The sequence below is a fragment of the Nicotiana attenuata genome, unplaced genomic scaffold (genome assembly GCF_001879085.1).
Source record: "Nicotiana attenuata strain UT unplaced genomic scaffold, NIATTr2, whole genome shotgun sequence".
Lineage (NCBI taxonomy): Eukaryota > Viridiplantae > Streptophyta > Magnoliopsida > Solanales > Solanaceae > Nicotiana > Nicotiana attenuata.
Window position 1 is genome coordinate 159,299 of NW_017671033.1, and position 23,163 is coordinate 182,461.

Below are 23,163 nucleotides of genomic sequence, written 5' to 3' on the forward strand. Positions count from 1 at the left end.
AAAAAAACCCCCCACTAGGAAGAAGGAAAGGTGAATCTGTTGTTTTCACCAAAACCTAAGACATCAGAAACAAATAGATTCATGGTAAAAGATCGGTTGGAGTAAGTTGTTCAGCATTATGTACCTTCTTTGGGAAAATAACCCCTTCCATCGGCCGAGCGATATGTTTATGAGTATCTGGAAGTCTGTATATTGCACATCTGAAATGCAAGAACAGGAAAAGCTGATGAGCAAAACATAAAAGTTCTACGATGGTCAGCAATGTCAATAGATACAGATGCAGCTGCCAAAAGTTGGGTTCTTACATGACTTGATTTTGCTTAATATCCTCCATCCCTTCAATAGGTGATCTAAAAATTGGAGGACAAGGATCTCCCATGCAAAGGGATAGGTATCCGTTCATCCCACCGCTGCAAGAAGACCTAGAGAGAATCAGAAGAGTCCAGCTAGGACTTCAAATATTGCGGTTGGAGCAAGGATTTACTCACAACAGACAATATTGAAGATACAGAACAAAGTGATGGAGAAGAAGATTTAAACATACTAATTTCATACATGATGAAGAAACATGATCCAACTCAGCGAAAGAGCAGATAAGGAATAAAAAGAAATTAGCAAGGGGCTCTAGGCTGAGTCGCGAGTGAAGACTCGGATCATAAAGACAAACACAGGAATAACTTAAAAAAGTACTCAACAGCACAAGTCTTGCAGTACGGAACTCAACCAGGATAGAAGTGTTATTGGAGCTGAGCAGAAAACTGAAAGACAATTTCATCCACCCAACACAACCAAAAGCACCAATTAACAGCTAGTCATGAGAAATACTCCCTGACTTTATCAATTTTCTCATTTTGGCTAAAAGTCCTTCAACGTCCAAATAAACAAGTACCAATCGAAAACAAACAAATACACAAACAAAAGTAAAGTCCAAATTAATAAGCTATTCATTAACACAGATAGCTATAGTTGCAAACAAACCTAGCTATTGGGTCCAACTGCTCCTTGACTTTGAAACGTTCGTTGTCTGTAAGCTTCTTACAGCGATCATCAAGAGAGAAAATGCATGGAGACAAAGGATGAGATAATGACACAAAAAGCATATCACACATCACACTGTTTCTTCGTGCTTCTTCTTCCTGTATGAAAATAACTAAATTAGCAAATCAAAATCCTGCAAAGAGAGTCAACTTACTGATTCAGAAACAAAAGCTATCATACCGTCAAAGAATGTTCAATTTTTGCAACCTCTGCTAGGAGCCGCGCTTCCTCAATGAAAGGCAATTTTGCAATACCCTTCAATACAGAAAGAAGTCAACACAAAATATAAGAATCCAGTTCTTAAAGAAAACTACAAGTGCTTAATACGTACCTGCCAAGAAAAGCGTTTTCCATTCATGTCCACCTCAAAATCTGCACACAAAGCATGATATGACTAAAATTGAGAAGAAGCACCACAACAAAACTAATACAAGCAGAGAAGGTATCCTGTACCATGCACTCCCTCCGTTTAAAAAGGAATGCACCAATTTCCTTAGTCAGTTTCAAAAAGAATGAACCCTTTCTTAATTTGGAAACAATTTAACTTTAAAAAATTCTCCTTTCACCCTTAATAAATTGATTTATAGCCACACAAATAAATATGGATTATTTTAGACCACAAGTTTCAAAAGTCTTCTCTTTTTTTTCTTAAACTCCGTGTCCGGTCAAATAGGTTCAAACAAATTGAACTGGAGGGAGTATAATTCATTGACAAAACGTCAATTATCAAAGCGAAAATAGGAGATCGTACCGGCAGGATAAAAATCAATAATGAGCGAAGTTGGGTCTGTCATCAACCTCCTATACTGCTCCGGAAGAGCATGAGCACTGCAATAAATAGTCAACATTCCCAAGCGTGAAAACTAGCTTTTATTCGTTTTCTTTTTTAAATGACAGGAGAGACAAGTTGTTTAAGGACTGCAAAAAAAGAGGATTAAACCTGGCAGCAGGGAAGACCCCCAACAGCTGATTGAATGGCTTGAAAGGTGAACCTAGTTCAAATGTGATATTCAACTGCCCAAGATCCTTAAGATCAGAAGCAAATGGTGCGTAATGATAGGGATAAAACCTGCAGAGGAACAACGTATGCAATGAAAGCCAAAGCGCCACGATGATAAGCAGTGTCTAAAACTAGAAGCAGAATTAGAAGATTGTTCCATAGAAAAATGCAGCACGAAAATAGCACATAAATTGAAAGAATAAATTTCAAGTATAAATAAACGTGATGGATGTGTATGATCATGTGAAATGCAGACAAAACTTGACAGTGAGGTGCATCAGTCATGTGGTTCTGGGTCCCAAGTACATCATACACATGCAAGACAGTGTATACTATATACTAAGGGCAATATGTCCACACATTAAAGAGGGCTAGAAAAGGAAATATAAGCAAAAAATAACCTCCTGTATTCAGAAGGAAGAATTTACCACTGCCAGGAACAAACACCTTCATAATAATAGTGCATAACCCAGCATAGCCCTTCTGTATATTTTATCACCTACAGACAAAATAAATTTGTTGTAAGGTCCAAAGTTTCAATTGATTCATAAAACACCCTAAAAGCCTTACATAATGGCATTAAAAGCCCAAACCGCACCTTCAAATAAGCCGCATTTGCATTTGTGGCCTAAAAGGCTGAAGTTTGTAGTCATTCAGATCTCCTAAGCTTTATTTGGATAGTTATTCAAGAATGCAATTTGGAGAAATTTCTAAGAAATGATTTTGTAAATCTTCTGAAAAGAATTTGTCGTTGGGCTAAAAAGGGCAGCCTAGTGCACGAAGCATCCCGCTTTCATTTAGAGTCCAGGGAAGTGTAGCACCCTAAGGGGGTGTGATGTAGGCATTATCTATCCTGAAATTTGTTGTTGGACTAATTTCTCAAAAACTTTTCTGAATAAGACTAAAAACAAACCAGAGTTACTTCCTTAATGGACCACACACTTTTAAATGTATCACTTTGACCCTCCCTTTTCTTCTAAGTTATTCTTATTTATTTTTTTACCCATTTTACTCTTCCTATTATTGCATTCAAAAAAATTCGTAACTTTTCTCATCTTACAATTTTTTTCAAAATGTAAAATCTAGTATTAATTTCTTTTCAAAAAAAGTTCCTTATATTACTGGGATATAACTTATTGTGTTAATCCAATGGATGTTGCTTAAGAGGTATTATTAAAACATTTACGTAATGGAGACAGATTTAATAATATGGAGGAGGGACAGATTGTCTTATCAAGTAATAAGTAAATGTTTTATTTCCTGCTTTAGCAAACAACTAACAAATATTTTCTAAACACAATTTTGGAAAAGCAGTTGGATATACAATTTGTTTTCTAGAAAGAACTTTTGAAAAAACAATACTATATACAATAGGAAAATATCACAAACAAATAGGGTTTAGATACATCATTCTCAAATATAGAAGATAGTAAACATAGCAGAAAAGAGTTCTGTCCTCGGACAACTATATCTTGGTGCAGAATCACCAAGAATAGTTAATCCACAGATGTCAAGTTCTAAATTTTCAACCACCTCAATATTTCATCTTAACCAGTAAAGATGATACCCAAGACCAGATAACTTACAACGTCTTTGCGTATTGCTTCCATTTCTTTGGGTGTTTTTGCAGAAAATTTTTCTTCATAATATCTCTCTTTCCATCCCGGCGCTCCTAGTTTGACCTACAAAGACAAATCAGATAACAAATTTGCAGAATGAATATGTAGACATTAGCTACTATAAAAGATTCAAGGGGAGCATGATTATATTGTGACTATTTGTTAAAGTTAAATACCAGAAGCTGCCAAAGATCTCAAAGAAAAAAATAGCAACATCCAGCCCTCAGGCTGTTTACCAGTGGGGCTACTACATTTTAAAACCCACTAGAAAAGGTCGCCTAAGTTAGTCTGCAAGCATGATCTCAGGGAGTGTAGTCAAGGTAGACCACATGTAGTTCCATTACTCCAGAAATGCATCGCTTTCTCAGGAAATTTCAAGGTAGTAAGCCATCTAAATTGCAGTCATCAAGAGAAACTCGACCGATTGGAATCACTTTTTAGTTATTTCTTGTTTGATGAATAAAAGAGACAATTACTGATTTCATGGTAAACCACTAACAAGTCTTAACTCATAGCTCTAATTGAACACGCTCCTATACGATCTCAGTCCCAAACTTGAATAAACTAGCGCAGCAGCCCATAGTTTGACAAATTTTTAGTCAAGCACTGACTGTGAGAGTTGGATTAAAATAAAGATTATAGATTATCTTTTTGTAAGTAAAGTAAACATGATCAAATCTAAGAAAGAAAAATTCCATTTAATTTATCAATTCTAAATTGATAATAAAAATTGATAAATACTGTGTTCAAGATTTCTATTCCTTTGACTTTATTAACAACTAAGTCGAACAAAATTTATCATTTTCCAATAAAAGCAAATAAATCACACTATGCAATTCAGCACAACTTCTATTCCACCAAATACTCAGATTATTTTCATCCCTCCAATATCAGCAACCTGAACTTAATACCCTATGTAAATCACTAGTTTAAATATTCAAATTCACCAATCTGATTGATCTATGATAATTTTAAATGCGGCATTACTTTCCAAGACAATCACACGCACAACTTCCAAGGAGTGAAAATTGATGTTAATTTTCAGACCTTGTCTTCTTCAGGATTCTCTGAATTGAAAATATCATTCTTGTCACGGAGCAACTTGTTTAGCTTTGTTTTCAGTTCTTCCTTGTTTTCAGAAACCTGAATGGCATAGAAAAATTAGAAGATAATCAAATTTGTTAAAACTGATAAACAATACATGTTGTATGTCAATAACAAAGTTAAAGAAAACTATCAACACCTATAAGCAAACCTAGACAATTTAAGTTCATGAGATACAACCTAGTCCTAAAAATGGCTGGAGTAGGAATACATTAAAATGCCTCTCCTGAAGCAGGAAAACATACCTCAATTTCAAGGCTATTCTCAGCTTCAACTATTGCAGCTCCTATCGTGGCCTCGGAACTCAAACGTGATACTTTTTGCGCACGGACAACAGTCCTTTTAGCATTAGAAGTCTCAGACTGCTCATTCTTAATGTCAAGGATGGAAAGACTAGAGGTGGCTTGCCCAAGCTGATCAGGTCTACAAGATTTTGAAGCTCCTCCCTGTTGATAGGGAGAAGGTGAAGGACCCGCAGCTAGACGAGAACCATGGAATCGAGCTACTGGAACAAGAGACTCAGGTTCAGCTTGAGGTGCAGAGTCATCTCCTCTTTTTGCCTGCGCCTTATCACGCTTGATTCTTTCAGATTGTCTCTGAATACACCATAAAATAGTAGAGTGAAGATCATTTTATATGCAAGGGATCAAGCACTAAAGGTATTTTTTTTTTTGATTTACACCCGGGTGTCCAAGTCTCTAAGAGCCCCGACTAATCCCGGGGGTGCACAGGCCCTCGGCAAGGAGTTTCCCGCAAGTGCACCACGGTTAATTCAGGTTTTACCCAGTCTGATGGCCCTCAGAAATTGTTTGCACCCAGTGGGTTTCGAACTTGAGACCTTGAAAGGGAGCAAACCCCAAGGCTCAGGTCTATTGCCACCAGGCCAACCCCGAGGGTTATCAAGCACTAGAGGTATTGAGTCCTAGAAAGAAGAAAAACACTTTTTTCCCCTGTGAAAGAAAGGCACAATAAGATTAAATAATGATCTTTATCCAAAAAAAGATGAATAAATGATACAATTGCCAGTTACAAAATAATTTCAATTGAAATAGAATGGTTAACTGCAGAATAAATCTTAGAACATTGATGCTATGTATTTATAGCTATAAAATCAAGTAATATACGGTAAAAGTAAATATATTAATTCATCTCTATTTTAATGATATACAATTGAAAATTGATCATAGTGCCACAGAAACTGCTACTAGGATTCTTCACGTGAACCTTTTCCCCAAAAAGAGGACAACAAAATTCACTAGCACTATCCTTCTTTTTTCTTTTCCCTGTTCTACATTTGCTTTTGATGGATGAGGACTGCAAAGAGCTTTGATAAAAACCTTCTATGTTTAAGATACTAGTCATCTTTACTATCAGAGAAACATGCCACTTAAAACCAAAATAGAAATCAGTAAAGCCACAATTTCATTTAATCTTTTTCAAAGGGAGGTGAAAAAGCAGTAAATGGTCAGACAAGAGCAGACCTGATGTAAGCGGGATCTCTTTTGGAATATCTTATCTTCATATGATCCTACCGCCTGAATAAAAGATTCTACCCTGCCAAGGTTTGGCTGAAAAAGAAGCAAAAGAGGCAAATCGAAAGGTTAAGTACAAAATGCAAGAATAACTAGGTAGACAGGCTATAACAGGCACATATCTAGATTAAAGGTCACCGATCAAAGGAGTAGCCAAATACCTGGCTTGCATCAGTCAGATACCCTCCCAAAGACCTAAACTCCTTCTTATAAACAGCCATCAACAAGTTTATTGCGCCCTGATAAGGAAGAGGATAAAGAAGGACGATGATTATTATGATGATTATCCTACAACTGGTTTGCCAAAGAAACTTGGAGAACAATGTTGAGGTTTCTTAGAGCAAAAAACAATCTCATTCGTTCATAAACATAATAACTATATACCAAAATAACGTTCTCCAAAAATCAAACTTCAAGAAAAAAACTCATCCGCTCATACTTTTTTGAAGCATGTTGTATTTCATCAAAAGATTGGGTCACTAAGTGCATCCCTAATCCCTTCACAATGGATTACAAACCAAGGGAGCTCAAGAACTACATTGGTGTGACGTATTTATCCTAACACCCATATATTGCATCAAGGTTCAATAATCCAGAATTTTCCTACGGTTCTGCCCAGTACACAACCTTTCTGTCATCAAAAAATTGAAGGGCTGATTTAGGCATCACTCAGTTCATCCAACAAAATGGCAGGAACAACCCTCCATATTTCAGTAATAACCTTGCAGCATAACAACAGATGATTGACCAGCTCGTTCTGGTCTTTACAAATAACATAATCATATACATATTCTTTTTCCTTTTCTCTGTAAATAATCTTGAGTGAGGATAACTTCCCATGCCATTGTCCAGGCAAAAAACATTAATCTTGTGGATGCTTTGGTTTTGCACATTGTTATACAAGGAGCACCCGCTTACATTGCTCTTTGAATGACTTGACAGGCAAGTACCTATGTTACTTCCATCCCCTATTAGAACATCAGGTTTGTGTTGTACAGGCAGAATACCTCAGGACACCCCTAAACTTGACATGTGTTTATTTAGTGCACAACTAAACTTTTCCTAGTCCTAATTAACCCTGAAGACTTGGCATTTCAATAGCCTTGACCCCCAAACCAATCTCACCTGATGGCACTGTTTTAAAATAAAAAATATTTATTACCTTTTAAAATTCGTTAATTTCTTATCTTTTGCAGGCCAGTAAAAAAAATTTGGCTGAAACTCCATTATTTGAGCTAAGGAAAAATAATTCGCTAAAAGTAATGGAGTTTCAGTCAAATTATTTTACAAATTTGGCCCGAAAAAGAAGAAATGCACAACTGAACAAATTGTCATTGCATCTAAAGAAGAAATAAAAGGAACAATTGGAAAAATAGCCACGGCATCTAATGAAGAATAAAAAGAAATACACAGTTGGAGCTCCATTTATTTGTCTAAAGATTTTTTGATTTGGCTATAAACAATAGAGTCCCAGCCAAATTTTTTACAGTTTTGGCTCAAAAAAGATGAAAATAACAGTTGGAACAAATAACCATTGCCTCTAAAGAAGAAATAAAAGGAAATACAAAGTTGAGGTAAACATGCATTGTATATTAAGAAGAAGCAAGACGAAATACAAATTTGGAACAAATAAATCATTGTATATGACTACGTGGCCATTAACAGTTGAAATATACCATACTTAGAAGCTGTTTTTTTTGTTCACCTCCACGCGCCTAAAAGAGTGTGTATTTATGCTCTTCGCCACGTTAGCGTCTAAGGGGAACAAGAGCATCAAACTGCCAAGTTTAGGGGGGTAATCAGCACAAAAAATAGTTCAGGTTTGCACCGTATAAATGGTGCAAAGTTCAGGGTGATTCCGACGTATTATGACTCCGTAAATTAACAGTCCCACTGTACACTCTCAAGAGAAAATTGAATCTTTCCATCATCCAACCATTGTATTTCTCTGAAATCTCAAATCCCACACATGATGCAATTGGTATATACAATGTCATGTTTAGTTGCTTATTCCAGAGAAGAAAAACCAAATATCAAACAGCTCCGTGAATCCTTCACCCAAAGGAGTGTGGCCAATCAACCAATCCATCCAAATCCTGTTGTTTCTTCCATTGCCCACTTTCAAGATAGTGTCTTGGAAAGTTTTCCATAGGCTAACACCATGCAACATGGAGACTGCCCTGGAAACACCAAGTTGCTTCCTCAAAAAACTGTATTTTGCTTGCTGCCTTATGAAAAAAGAAAAAAAAAACTGTATTATGCTTGCTATGACCATGTGTTATCCTTTTTCAGACGCAAATCTCCAAAAGCCATTATCCAACGAAACTCAAGTTTCCTACTTGAAAGAAGGAACAAAAATTGCAGGTCACATGTCATAACCTAACTTGCATCCGAAATACTTTATCAGCAGGCTAATGTACTTTTGCCATTCGCAAATTGGAAGCTCCATTCCATACCACTGTTGTTATGTATCTCTCAATCACACACACCTTCACTAGACAGGGAGTGCAAAAGCACCATCATTTTCCACTCTATATGCATGCAACACCATTAAGTACACTCAATAACACAAGCAGTACTCACTGCTTGCTTTTCATCAAACTCAAAAAGTTAACACAACTTCCTTCGGTAAAAACCAGTTACATACATGTTGGATAATAAAATAATTTTGATCTCACTGGAAAGCAAACTTTCTACAGTTCTCATCTTTTCACCTGGGGCATTATATATATGAGTACTACGACAGTACATTCTTCAGGGGCAGTTATGCATTTTGCAGGATCTTTCTCTTATTTTTTCCAACAATATGTTTGGCACTTTTTGCCTCATATATGATCAGTACTTGTCTTTTCCCCAAATTTAGTTTTTCACATTTAAAATTCATTATCGGCTCCAAAAAGCAGGCAACAGCTTTAGATACAAACTTCTTGAAGTTAGAGAAATATTAGTCCATAAATATAGCGAAAACCATCAAAGCATGTCAAGAAATATATATATATCATTTTTTGTTACAGAACTAGTAGAGAAGTTCAGTTAGGGGGAAATGCCACAGTCATAACAAATACATAAAATGAAACCAGTTCTTATAGAAAACACACCTCGCGAATCTCCAGTGTGGGCATATGTGGTAGAAAATCATTGCCAACGAAGAAGCACATAAATATGAAGTCATCAACAATACGCTCTAAATCAATCGCAAAAGGAGGATTGGGAATTCTCAAATCATATTCCAAATACTCCCGCAGAGTCCAGATGTTGAGAAACTGAAAACGATGCACCAAAGAAAATCTGAAAAGTTACATTGGAATGAATAACCACAAGAAAATGAGAAGTTACTGATTTTTTTTTTTTGAGAATGAACAAGAAAATCAGAAGTTAACTTTTTTGGTAGACTGAAAATGTTACCTGGAATGGTTTTTTCGCCACAACCTCAACATCTCCTTTCTCATCAAACTCCCCTGCTTTTCGCTTTGCCTTCCCTTCGCAGTTTGCAGCTAAATGACCCATTTGACCACAAAGGAAACATTTGTCCTGCTGGCCTGGAATAAATACGACCTGAAAGGTAGACAGAGTATTCAAAAAGAGCCAAGAGGCAAAGTATAACATAGAATTCAAGTATATTAGCAAAAAATGTTCAAACTACATCAATTTAGCACCCTCACTAAAAAGTATTTACCAAATCAGTTCTATTGTTCCGACACACTTTTTTAAGTCCTAGTAGAATTATTTGGGACTAGTATGTCCTACTTTTACTAACTACTAGTACATAACAAGTCCGAAATGTTAAAATAAGTCATCACCAATTTTATTTTCTAGATTGTTCATATCTCTAGAATATTCAAGCAACTTAGAGAATTCAAATAACAACTCTAGAATGAGAATTCTGAAGAGGTTCTAGAGGGTGTTTGGGTTGGTTTTTTTTTTTTTTTAAAAGTAGCTTAAAAGCTAAAAGCCAAAAGCCATAAGTTGGCAATACCCAACTTTTGGCTTTTGGCTTATTTTTGTACTTTTCATGCCTAAAAGTAAGTGCTTTTAAGCACTTTTTATCATTGCCAAACACCACAAAAAGTAGAAAGTGCTTAAAGCCAATAAGTACTTACAATAAGCCAATCCAAACACCCACCTAGAAATATTCTAGATAGAGAAAGTAGGAGAGAATTCTAGAAAAAGGAAGTAAATGCTCCTCACTAGATCCTCCCATCACCACCTATAAACAAGAGGTGGTTTATTTGAGTTTGCTCAAGCAACCAAGTAAGAAAGATAAGAGTGAGTGATCAAGTGAGAAGTGTGAGAACAAGTGAGAAATACATAAGAGAGACAAAAGAGGTGCTAGTGTGTGACTGAAATAGAAAACTTGAGCGTGAAATATTGTAAGACTGTAGCTAGTCTTTACTTTATAATAATAAAAGGGAAGTTGTTAGCAACCAATTGTGTCCAACAATTCTCAACAATTGGTATCAAAGCCTGGTTGATCAAGGAGGGAGCAACTCAGGGGAGATCCTACGAGTCATTATCGGAGGCACCAATTAATGGCAGATTTCTCAAGCACTCTCAACAGCGTTGAGAAGCTCAACGCAAGCAACTACAGATCGTGGAACACAAGGATGCAATATTATTTTTGCGATCAAGAATTATGGGACATTGTTGGCGGTTCAGACACTAAACCACCAACAAAGGCTGAAGCAGCAAAAAGGTGGAAGGTTAAAGCTGGAAAAGCTATGTATGCTCTCACAGTTATAGTCGAAGATGAGTTCCTACAGCGGATTAAGAATGCCAAGACACCCAAAGAAGCTTGGGACATGCTGGCGATGATTTTTTCAAAGAAGAACAATGCAAGATTACAAAGGCTTGAAAATGAGTTTTTGTCGATCTCACAGCAGAACATGACGGTTAGTTAATACTTCTCAAGGGTTAAATCTTTATGTGATGAAATATCAAAATTAGATCCAGAAAATGCTATTACGGAGACAAGGACGAGGAGAATTATTGTCTATGGTCTGAGGCCGGAGTATAAAGGTATAGTTACAGCCACACACGGGTGGGCCACAGAACCAACTTTATCTGAGTTGGAGAAATATTTGGCAAATAAAGAAGACTTGGAGAAGACGTGAGGCTTGATTCACAAGTCATCCCTAATAGAGAGAGTTTCAAGTACCTTGGGTCAATTATACAAGGGAATGGGGAGATTGCCGAGGATGTCACACATCGTATTGGGACGGGGTGGGTGAAATGAAGGCTCACTTCCGATGTTTTGTGTGATAAGAATGTGCCACCAAAACTTAAAGGCAAGTTCTATAGAACGATGGTCAAACCGACTATGTTGTATGGGGCTGAGTGTTGGCCAGTCAAGAACTCCCATGTCCAGAAGATGAAGGTGGCTAAAATGAGGATGATGCGATAGATGTGCTGGCATACCAGGTTAGATAGAATTAGAAATGAGGTTATTCGGGACAAGGTGGGCGTGGCCCCGGTGGAGGACAAGATACGGTAAGCGAGACTTCGATGGTTCGGGCATGTGAAGAGGAGAGGCACAGATGCCCCAGTGAGGAGGTGTGAGAGGCTGGTCTTGGAGGCCCCTAGGAGAGGTAGAGGTAGGTCGAAGAAGTATTGGGAAGAGGTGATTAGGCAAGGCATGGTGATGCTCCAGCTTACTGAGGACATGACCCTAGATAGAAAGGCGTGGAGGTTGAGAATTAATGTAAAGGGTTAGGCAGTTGAGCGTTGTCCTTGCGCGTTCCAGTAGCATTAGGGCTTTACTCAGTGTTAGTCTTGCGTTTTCTTATGTTTTAGATCTCTGTTATTACTTGTTGTTTCTTTCACTTTGATTTTTTATTGCACCACTTAGTGTTAGTCTATTATTATAGATTTGGTTTTCTACCAGGTTAGATAGAATTAGAAATGAGGTTATTCGGGACAAGGTGGGCGTGACCCCGGTGGAGGACAAGATACGGTAAGCGAGACTTCGATGGTTCGGGCATGTGAAGAGGAGAGGCATAGATGCCCCAGTGAGCAGGTGTGAGAGGTTGGTCTTGGAGGCCCCTAGGAGAGGTAGAGGCAGGTCGAAGAAGTATTGGGAAGAGTTGATTAGGCAAGACATGGTGATGCTCCAGCTTAATGAGGACATGACCCTAGATAGGAAGGCGTGGAGGTAGAGAATTAAGGTAAAGGGTTAGGTAGCTGAGCGTTGTCCTTGAGCGTTCCAGTAGCATTAGGGCTTTACTCAGTGTTAGTCTTGCGTTTTCTTATGTTTTAGATCTATGTTATTACTTGTTGTTTCTTTCACTTCGGTTTCTGATTGCACCACTTATTGTTAGTCTTGTATTATCGATTCGTTTTTCTAATGGGTTTGCTTGTTGTTGCTTCTTCCTTTTATCTTTCTTTACCTTTCTTGAGCTGAGGGTCTACTAGAAACAGTCTCTCTGCCTTCCTATAGGTAGGGGTAAGGTCTGCGTACACACTACCCCTCCCAAATCCCACTTGTGTGATTTCACTGGGTTTATTGTTGTTGTTGTTAATTACATTTAGGCCTTCATGTCACCCTTCTTCCTGAGGTTATAGACCTTAGTAACTGCAGTTCTAACAGGAGTCAACAAAAACTCAAACTCTGGAGAAGCACTCCAGAGAGCAAGGATTTTAAGATAAGTAGAAACAAGACTAATAATTCAGACAGAATAAAAAGTGAAGTTGAGATGAAATTAGACGGGATTGTGATGCCTAAATGCAAACAATACATATATCTAGACTCCTTGCTCCAGGAGAATGCTATGAATATGATAGATGATGATGCTAAACATAGAACGAGATCTTAAGGTGCTCCTAGGGTGTTATGTGAGAGATGTTGCTTGAGATGGTTTGGTCAAGTCCTGCGCCGACCTTTAGATGCATTGAGCGGTCCGTAAGTGTGAAGCTATAGTGAGTGAAGGTGTTAAAAGGGGGCGAGGAAACCTAAAATCACATGGAAAGGAGCTCTCTCAAAAGATCTGCAATTTCTTAGAATGCATGTAGACTTGGCAGAAAAAAAGGCAACATGGAAGGAAATGATCTATATAGGCAATAGCAACTAGTTCAAAATATGCTTTAATCATGTTAGTACATCTACTATAGCGTATAGGTCATATGTTTGATGCTATGAGTCATTTCATGTCTGAGATTTATATGCCAATAGAATATATATAGAAAACTTATAGTACTTTATATTTTAACTTTCTTTTTTGAATATTGGCTAGTTTAAACGAAGAAACATGGTCAATGAAGATTCATAAAGCCGATCCCGATTTGTTTAGGATTTACGCTTAGTTGTTTTGTTGTATCCAAGGAGTTTTTATTAACAAATGAATTAATTATTAGGATTAAGAGGATTCTATCTAGTTTATAATGAAAATACAAGTGTTATCCCATTTTAGTGTACAAAAGTGCAACCTAGATAAATAAAAACCAATTCATAACAACAACGACAACAGATCAAAAGACATCCAACATTTGCACCAAATTACTGTCAGGAAAAACAATATTGGTTGAAATACAGATGTAACAGTATGTTCAGAAGAAAAAAAAAAAGATTACTACTTCAAATAGCAAATAAATATAAGTTGCAGTTATATTCTGTAAAAAAGGGTCAAAAAATGCAGGAGGAATACATGAATATATATGAGAATGATCAACCAATACTGCTTAGACTACTACACTCACCGCATAATCAAATATTATTGTATACTTAATTGCTTTACTATTATTATTTAACAAACAAGTATTGTAAATCAGAAACTAATACAAGTATGATCTAATAGCCAAGAGTTAAACAACCATGGAAATTAAAAGAAAATATACTGCTAACAGTATTTACAACTTCTAAGGAGATTGTTAGGTTTAAGCCCTTGCAAAGAAAAGGAAATTGTTAGGAAAAAATAGGGCTTATTAGTTCCGAAAATTTTTAATCAGACATGAAACTTTACCTATGGGAAAATAGGAGGCATAGTATTCTCTTAAAAGTGAAGGTGAAAACAATGAGAATTTTCTTAATCCGCCTTAAAAAGAAGGCTTTTCGCGAATAAAAGGATCCAACTTTTTTCTTCTTTTGCACAAATTTATAACCGACATGCTAGCATATGTAATGATAAATGTCCCTAACCTCTCTGAGTATAGAGAAGTGAACTTCATGTGTAGCCAAACCCAACATAATTAAATCGGCGTCCTGTTTTGGCACCAAAAAGTAGAGTGTAAGATATCAAGCACAATATTCATGAAAATTAGGAAGAAGATTCCATCTAAGGATTTACAAGTCATCCAAAAGATAAGACGTACCAAACCATAAAGACAATGGCGTGTATTTGGATCATAACCAGAAAGATTCCTTTGGAGACGAATATAGGACATAATTTTATGCTCACCTTCACCAGGGACATTTGCATCAGAAAGTATAACCTTCGAAAAAATAGTTGAATAATAAGTACACAATAATCTTTAGTATCATACCAAGAGAAAAAGAAAGTGACTGCATCAACCTACAAAACAAAACCAAATAATCTCAAATTGAAACAGCAAGAAATTTACAGGAACAATACCTTAACTTTTTTCCATCCTGGATCATGGTTTAGTCTAAGGTGAGTAAAATATTGAAGAGCGATTGACAATGTGGCCATGAATTGAGTCCCAGGAGTAATTACATTTGAATCAAAAACTTGGGACGCCTGTTTAGGAGGAAGCTTCCTACCCTCCCTCTCAAATTCCTCACGCAACTTTTCCTCCTCAGCTGCCTAAAAGAAGGATTCCATGAGATAGAACTTGAACAGAAATTCTTACTCCAAGATTAAAGAATATTAAGGGCATGTACCGCATCTGCTGCATCTTTCGCTGATCTAAAACGTCTAGATCTTTGCTGGTTCATTTTTGCCCTTGGCGCAACACCATCTACCAAAATATATACCGTCAGTAAATAGCGCAGAAATCTATCCACTTATAATATATATCATCTGTTTTGTACAGGAAATTGCTCGATGGGAAAGAAATGATATGAAAAGAAAATCTGGGGCCCATATTCAAAAACTTACAGGAGGGAGAAAGAAATATAAAATAATTTGAATTTATAAAGATTTTAGAAGTCGATAATTAAGTATTGAGGAGGAAAGTAAAAGCAGTTTTCCTTTCGTCTTTATGGTTTCCAATTTCATTATTTCCTATGTGGGGAATTTTGACAAGAAGAACCCAAAGTTTTCTTCGAGTTCCCCAAGCAATAATAACCCACCCCTTTTTAATACATCTGACCCATATTTCAGTTCCTTTGGTAAATATAGAATTCTTAATATAATTGAAAGGTAGTTTGACCTTGTTACCCACCAATAGCCATATATAGCAGCTTTCGAGGACGCACCATAGAGAAAAGCCTGTCTATGTAATCAAACATGCAATGGAACACCTCATCAAATGTTGTTGGAGAAGGCTGCATCAGAAAGCACGGAGACTTATGCAATAGATAATAGAGAAGATAGCACAAATAACGAAAAAATCTTACAGAAACATGAAAGCGGTATCTCCCAAACAATAGTAACGTAGGTCATCAATAAAAGAGCATAATGCTACATTGTGTTCCAACTATTTATCTTAACTTTCCTCTTCTTACTATAGCAAAAACAACGTGCATGCATAATTCATTTTTTTATAGGTAATAAATTTCATTAAAAAGGGCAAAACATACTAGTATACAAGGAGTATACCAAAAAGTAAAAAACCTTACAAAAGGACACGGTTTTCTATGAACGACACCCAATCATCCATACAAATAGGAACCTCATGGGAGCACCAAAAAAAAAAAGGGAAAAGACACTACTTCTCAAGTGAATAAGATCTTTTTCTACTCCATCAAAAACTCTCCTATTCCTCTCATTCCAAACAACCCACATGATTGCTAGGGGGCAACACATCCCATGCTATGCGTCTTCTCTTTCGTCTTCTGAAGGCCCAACTAAACATAGCTTCTTTCACCATGCCTGGCATCACCCAGTTGAAACCAAACCAACTCAAAATTTTCCCCCACACACTGATAATCTTCCTCTTCCTCAAATTATCCGCCATCAAGATCACCCCTCTTGTAGCTAGCAAGTAAAGAAGCACACCTTTCTCGATACCCTAGGAATCCATACCAAATTATGTGGGAAGACTGGCTCCTTCCTAGATAGAAGCTTCTCATAATAGGACTTCACAGAAAATATGTCGTTTTCCCCGGCACCCCATCTCCATGTATCATGACTATCTAGTGAAATTTTTTGATTGTGAAGCAGTCCGAGCAAGCTTTGAAATTCTTTTACCTCCCAGTGGCGCAAGTTCCTTCTAAACCTCACATCCCACTGCACTTCTTCTCCTTGTAGATTCCACAATCGTTGGACATGCATCTTCTTTTGGCTTGAAATATTATACATATTCAGATATGTCATTCTCAGAGCATTGTTCCCGCACCACGTATGCTCCCAAAAATTTATCCTCCTCCTATCCCCCACCCTGAATGAGATGTTGTCATTAAACTCTTCCCACCCCTTTTAAGATATTCCTCCATAGCCCGCACCCATAGAGAAGTGAGATATTTTTGTCCTCCGCCGCCTTCTAAAACCCCGTACTTCTCTGCAATTACCCCTCTCCAAAGCGTAACCACCTCTATTCCAGATCTCCATAGCCATTACCTAATAGTGACTTGTTCAAGACTCTCGGGTCTTTAATCCCAAGCCTACCCTAACATTTCGGGATAGTGACGGTCTTCCAACTGACCAAGTGAAATTTTCTCTCCCTGTTTGTGCCATCCCATAGAAAGTCCCTTTGAAGTTTTTCCAACTTGCTTGTAACATTAACCGGGCAATAGGGACATGAAATATGTGGATATGCTTGATAAAGTACTCTTAATTAACACTTTCTTTCTCCCATTGGATAAATACCTCCTTTGACAACTCACTAGCCTCTTTCTACCCACTTTATCACTGGGTTCCAAACTGCTTGGTCTTTATTTGATGCTACTAATGGGAGACCTAGATAAGTATAAGGAAGTGCGCCAGTCGTGCAATTCATCACCTAGACTCTTAATATTCCCCACATCACCAATTGGTACAATCTCGCATTTTCTGAAGTTCATCGTTAGGCCTGACACCATCTAGAACCATGTCAAGACTTGTCTCAGAAAAGACAATTGAGTACTGACAGCATCACAAAAAACTAAGGTGTCATCGAACAAAAGATGAGACACCCTCACAGTGCCTTGTCCACTGATCACTGCAAAAAAAAAAAAAAAAACTCTTAAATAAGACCCGCTACAGCTCTGTCCATCATCCTGCTCAATGTTTCCATCACTAATACGAACAACACCACGGGAAAATGGGTTGCTTTGTCTTATACCTCTCAAACTACCAAAGAAACCACATGGGTTGTTGTTCACTAGGACAGAAAACCTAGCAGTAGAGATATAGAATTTGATCCATTTCCTCCAAATACCATTTTCATTGTAATGAAATCAAGAAACTCCCAAGTAACATGATCAAAGGCCTTCTTGAGATCTAATTTGCATAAAATCCCAGGTTTCCCATGCTTTTTTCTCGAGCGCACCACTTCAATGGCCCCCAGAGTTGCATCTAGAATTTGCATGCCTTCCACAAAAGCATTTTAAAAAAAAAAGACACTGACATATCTAATACCTTTTTTAGTCTATTGGAAAGCACCTTAGATATGATCTCATATATGCTTCTCACTAGACTAATAGGTCTAAAATCATTAATATTCAAAGCTCCCTCCTTTTTTTTTTAACAAGACAATGAAAGAGGCATTAAGACTCTTTTCAAACTCCCAGTAGTTTGGAAAGCCTCGATGGTCTCCAACACCTCACCCTTAACAATATTCCAACACTGTTGAAAAAATGCCGAAGTGAAACCATCAGGTCCCGGAGCTTTATCCCCTGCACAATTCTCAGCCGCTTCCCTTAATTACTCTTCCCCAATAGCCATCTCAAGCCAACCTATATTTTCTTCCCCTGTACAGTTAAACTAAAGGTGTCAAGGAGCCGGGCCAAGCCGGTCAGGGGTAGAGGAAAAGGGAACCGGTCGGTTTCGGTACCGGGCCGGTTACCGGTTACTCCCTCCGTTCTAATTTATTTGAACCTGTTTGACTGGGCACAGAGTTTAAGAAAAAATGAAGACTTTTGGAATTTGTGGTCTTAAACAAGTCAAAAAGGGGTCCAAAGTATTTGTGTGGTTATCAAAGGTTCTCATTAAGCGTAAAATTGAAAGTTTAAGCTAAATTGTTTTCAAATTTAGAAAGGGGTCATTTTTTTGGAACGGACCAAAAAGGAAATAGGTTCACATAAACTGAAACTGATGGAGTATTTTTTACCGGGTTTACCGGTTCTGGGCTTCCCCGGTGCTAAATTTAACCGGAACGGTACCGGGCCTAATAGGCCGGGCTGTTTTTTTTTTGTATAACAATCGTAATTTATATTAAGATAAGTAAAAATGTAAAACACTAAAAACTAACGTATAAAAACAATGTTTGAATAAATTTCAAAGGCTTTAAAAGCTTTATATTTGAAAAATTCATTACGAATTTAAGATAATACAATGAACAAGAAAAATATATAACTTATGGTATAAGTCTTATACTGGAGTGTTGATAACTTGATATGTAAATATCAAACTTCAAAGGCTTTCATTTCAAATTTTCATTGCATAATAATACTTCAAATTTTCATTGCATAATGAGGATGCTGAGATGGATGTGCGGGCACACTAGGCTGGATAAGATTCGGAATGAAGATATTCGGGAGAGGGTGGGCGTGGCTCCCGTGGACGACAAGATGCGGGAAGCACGACTTAGATGGTTCGGACACGTGTGGAGGAGAAGCCTAGATGCACCGGTTAGGAGGTGTGAGCGGTTGACTTTGGCAGGTATGAGAAGAGGCAGAGGGCGGCCTAGGAAGTCTTGGGGCGAGGTGATCAGGCAGGACATGGCGCGACTTCAGATTTCTGAGGACATGGCTCTTGATAGGAACATGTGGAGGTCGAGCATTAGGGTGGTAGGCTAGGGGGTAGTCGAGAGTTCTTCCCTCTTTGTACCGGGTAGTCTGTTAGAGATTCGTTAGGTTTGTTAGCGGTCTTTGTTGTATTAACATTGGTGTTTTGCATAGTTCTGTGTTATTGTCTTTTCACTAATTTGTTGTGGTTATTTTCTTTCTGGTATCTTTTATTGTTACATGTCTTTTCTCTTATTTCTTTTCTGATATTATTGCCTTTCCTGTTGAGCCGAGAGTCTCCTGAAACAGCCTCTCTGCCCTTTTCGGGTTAGGTGTAAGGTCTGCGTACACTTTACTCTCCCCAGACCCCACTAGTGGGATTTTACTGGGTATGTTGTTGTTGTTGTTGTAGTCTAACAAACTAAAACATTAAGCTTAAATAAGTCTAATAATTTTAAAATAAAACAAATTGTCTCAAATCAACTTAAATACGAATTTCTAGAGGATGCTCAAGACAACTCTTCGTATGCCTCCTTAAACAGCATGTGTCCTCCCACTTTCGACGAACATTTAAGACTCTACCACAGTTCTTGCACTTTACTTTGCGAACTTCTTCATTTTCTTCTATCACCTCAAAGTGTTCCCATACATATTAGCGCATTCTAGAAGCACGGGGCATGATTTAACTTGAATTGAGAATTTGGGTCTAAGAATTGAGAGATGAGTGAAGAAATGAAGAAGAGGAGAGTCTATTTATAGTTTTCCAAAGGCCTAAATTAGTAAATAATAAAAGTGTTATTTTTGAAAAAAAAAATGCCCAAAAAAGGGTTATTCTTGCAAATTAGCCGTTGGGCAACGGTCAAAATGGCAGCTAACAGTTGCCAATGGTCAACTTTATAAAAATAAAAAAAAATTGAACTAGCCGTTGAACCGGTTCGGGCCGGTCCGGTGAACCTATTCCCAAATGACTTGACCTTAACGGGTCATACCGGTCCGATTAACCGGTACCAAAATTCTAGACGGCACAGGTCGGTTCCTGTCCCAAGCCAGCCCTGCTCGGCCCCCTTACTACCGGGCCGGTCCGGAACCGGGCCCGGCCGGCCCGTTTGACACCTTTAAGTTAAACTCTGAACTTGCCAATCTAGGTCTCCAATCGGCCTCCTCCTTAAACAAATGCTCGTAGAAACCTGCAATGGCCCCTCTTACATACTCTTCTCCCTCATGCACTACCTCGTTTACCTTTATAAATTCTATGAAGTTCCTTTTCCTATTGGCCAGTGCTACCCTATGAAAAGCTTTTGTGTTCGAGTCACCCTCCTCTAACCAAAGAACCCTTGATTTTTGTCTCCAACTGGTCTCTTGAGCTAACGCCAATGAAGCAAGTTCCATTTTCACCTCCTCCTTCCTCGCGCTCCCCCTTTCCACAAACTCCATTTCCCCCTCTATTCTCTCTATCTCCCCCACCTTGTGGACAAGCTCTTTCATCTTTACCTCTACCCTCCCAAAAACATCTTTCTTCCACACCCTAATGTCCCACAAAAGCATCTTTAGCTTTGAAGCAAGACGATAAGACGGGTTCCCCTCCATCGCATAAATATTCCACCATCCTCGCACTCTATCTTGAAAATCCTCTGCCTTCAGCCACATATTTTCAAATCTAAAGGGAGCTCTGACACACCTTCCTCCCTCTCCATCTAGCAAAATAGGTAAATGATCTGAAGTCAATCTCAGAAGGGGAACTTGGATAAATTCGGATGCATCTCCTCCCAAGAAGTGGACACCAATAATCTACCGACTCTAGATCTAGAAGAAGAGTCCTCAAATCTAAACCACGTGTATCTGGCACCTATTAAAGAAAGGTCAACAAGGAACTGGCTATCAATAAACTCAAAGAACTCTTCCATAGCCTTCGAAATCACCCTTCCCCATACCTCTCCTTCTGGAACCGCCTAGTATTAAAATCCATCCCAACACCCAAGGAATATCCCACTCCTCCAGAAATGTGGAAATCTCCTCCGAGAACAACGACTTAGGCCCTTCCCCTATAGGACCATAAACCCCTTCGAAACCCTACTCTGCGCCAGCTCCACAACTACGCAATCTCACAACTAAATAGAACACGCCCCCTTTAACCTCCCAACATTCAACTTTTTTCTCATCCCATAGTAAAAGAACTCCCTGTGCATAGCCTCTAGCCGGAATAGTCTTGTATTTGACCTATCCTCCTCCCGACAAACTTCTAACAATACTATCCGTCACCATTTCCATTTTAGTTTCTTGCAGGCAAACAATATCCGTCCCACCTTGATGATGGCCCTCCTGCTAGGGTCATTCATTCCCCTTAAGTTCCAACAAATGATTTTACTACTCATTAACAACTTTTTTTGCTTTACCCCCACTCACTCATTTTCTATGTCATTTATCCCCTTTTTCAAACATCATTTGTCCAAAGTTCTACTATCCTTTAAAGGAAAAGATCCACAATGTTGTGTCTGTGACAACCTCTAGCTACATCAATTTTTTTCTTTGCCTATAAGTCATCCTCCAACAATATTAAGTGTGAGTGGTATTAACATTTAACACATAGGATAGGAAATTGGCAAGGATGCACTGAGTATCTCAATTCCATGCACTTTCTTCCCAAATATCATGTTCTGGGAATATATAACCAATACATAAGCCCAATTCTCGCAAAAGCAAATCGATCCTTTTATATATAATCAAACTTCTCCTCACCCCAAAATAAACATCTTGATTAACTCAAAGTATCCGATCCAACAATAAGGGACTATTATATAGCGATTGTTAGCAAATCCAGAGAGAAACGCCAAAAGACTTGACACATTTCATAATCACTTGAAAGTTAATAATCAACAGAGCAAGATTTTTCTGTCATTTAACCATAAATATCTATACTGCCCTGATTTTTCATAAAATTGTGCGTGATGTATAGAGCAATTGACAGTGATTAAATGAAAATCATGTATCAAAGTAGCCACAAGCAGATGAAAATGCATGCACCACCACGTCCACCTGTGACTTCTTAAAACAGTACAAAATCAGCAGTTATACCACAGTGTTCGACTTAATAAGGAATATAAGATGTTAATTTGACTGTGTGCTAAATCATTGATAGTTGAAAACAAACAAAAAATATTAAAGTATTGTTTGAAACCTGAAAAGTTAGTAACATCTATCAAAGTTTAAAACTGTAATAGCTTTAACCAATTTTAACTTTTGTAACTTGTGAAAGTTGTATAGAAATGACATGGAAAGAGTTTTTATATAAATTGGATTGGTTTAACAGTATTTAATACGTCATGATGAAGCTCACAATTCAGCATACCCAAATTCATACTCAATTTATATTAGAACAACCAACAATTCAAAAACACAACACAAACACAGTCAAATTCTAAGAAAAATTTAATCAAAAGGGACTAGAGTACACTAAATTGAAAGCAAGAGGATTGAAGTGCGTACTCGATCTTCGGGGTGAAAACAGGGATGAATAATACCATTCATATCCAAATAAAGGTTATCATATTCGATGTTGTTTGGGTTAGGTTCACTCGTATCAACTGGAACTTTAATTCCTTCAATAACAGCTGCTTCTTCTTCTATGACGTCTACTATAACCATTGAATACTTCTCAGCTAACCACCGGTAAAATGCTGGTACTCCCATTGTAATTAACCTCTCAAACCCACTAATTAACGGACTTCTAATTAACAATGGTAGAAGAGAAAGTTTTATTAAGAGAGAAAGGAAGTGATATGGGAAAGACAATGGCGGGCTACGATTTTCAGATCGAGGAAAGAGGTTAGGGCACGGAAGAATTGTGAAAGGACGATAATGACCTTTCTTTATATAGACGTCACCTGAGGGGTTTGT

At 37.8% G+C, this 23,163-nt stretch overlaps 1 protein-coding gene across 1 annotated transcript in view; it reads right to left on the minus strand.

The window, feature by feature from the left end:
* LOC109205405 (5'-3' exoribonuclease 3-like) overlaps positions 1 to 23,163 on the minus strand; it is a 24,797-nt gene extending 1,634 nt beyond the window's left edge. The window contains exons 1-21 of the mRNA XM_019368113.1: positions 22,753 to 23,163; positions 15,627 to 15,729; positions 15,124 to 15,200; positions 14,855 to 15,046; positions 14,595 to 14,714; positions 14,422 to 14,484; positions 9,699 to 9,848; positions 9,392 to 9,556; positions 6,455 to 6,532; positions 6,243 to 6,329; positions 5,007 to 5,357; positions 4,705 to 4,800; positions 3,625 to 3,720; positions 2,467 to 2,537; positions 1,979 to 2,107; positions 1,790 to 1,866; positions 1,370 to 1,410; positions 1,219 to 1,293; positions 979 to 1,136; positions 306 to 410; positions 125 to 200 (exon numbers count right to left, since the gene is read on the minus strand). Of these exons, the coding sequence (XP_019223658.1) occupies positions 125 to 200; positions 306 to 410; positions 979 to 1,136; positions 1,219 to 1,293; positions 1,370 to 1,410; positions 1,790 to 1,866; positions 1,979 to 2,107; positions 2,467 to 2,537; positions 3,625 to 3,720; positions 4,705 to 4,800; positions 5,007 to 5,357; positions 6,243 to 6,329; positions 6,455 to 6,532; positions 9,392 to 9,556; positions 9,699 to 9,848; positions 14,422 to 14,484; positions 14,595 to 14,714; positions 14,855 to 15,046; positions 15,124 to 15,200; positions 15,627 to 15,729; positions 22,753 to 22,956 (2,514 nt within the window). The 5' untranslated portion in view covers positions 22,957 to 23,163. The remainder of the gene's footprint in view (positions 1 to 124; positions 201 to 305; positions 411 to 978; positions 1,137 to 1,218; positions 1,294 to 1,369; positions 1,411 to 1,789; positions 1,867 to 1,978; positions 2,108 to 2,466; positions 2,538 to 3,624; positions 3,721 to 4,704; positions 4,801 to 5,006; positions 5,358 to 6,242; positions 6,330 to 6,454; positions 6,533 to 9,391; positions 9,557 to 9,698; positions 9,849 to 14,421; positions 14,485 to 14,594; positions 14,715 to 14,854; positions 15,047 to 15,123; positions 15,201 to 15,626; positions 15,730 to 22,752) is intronic.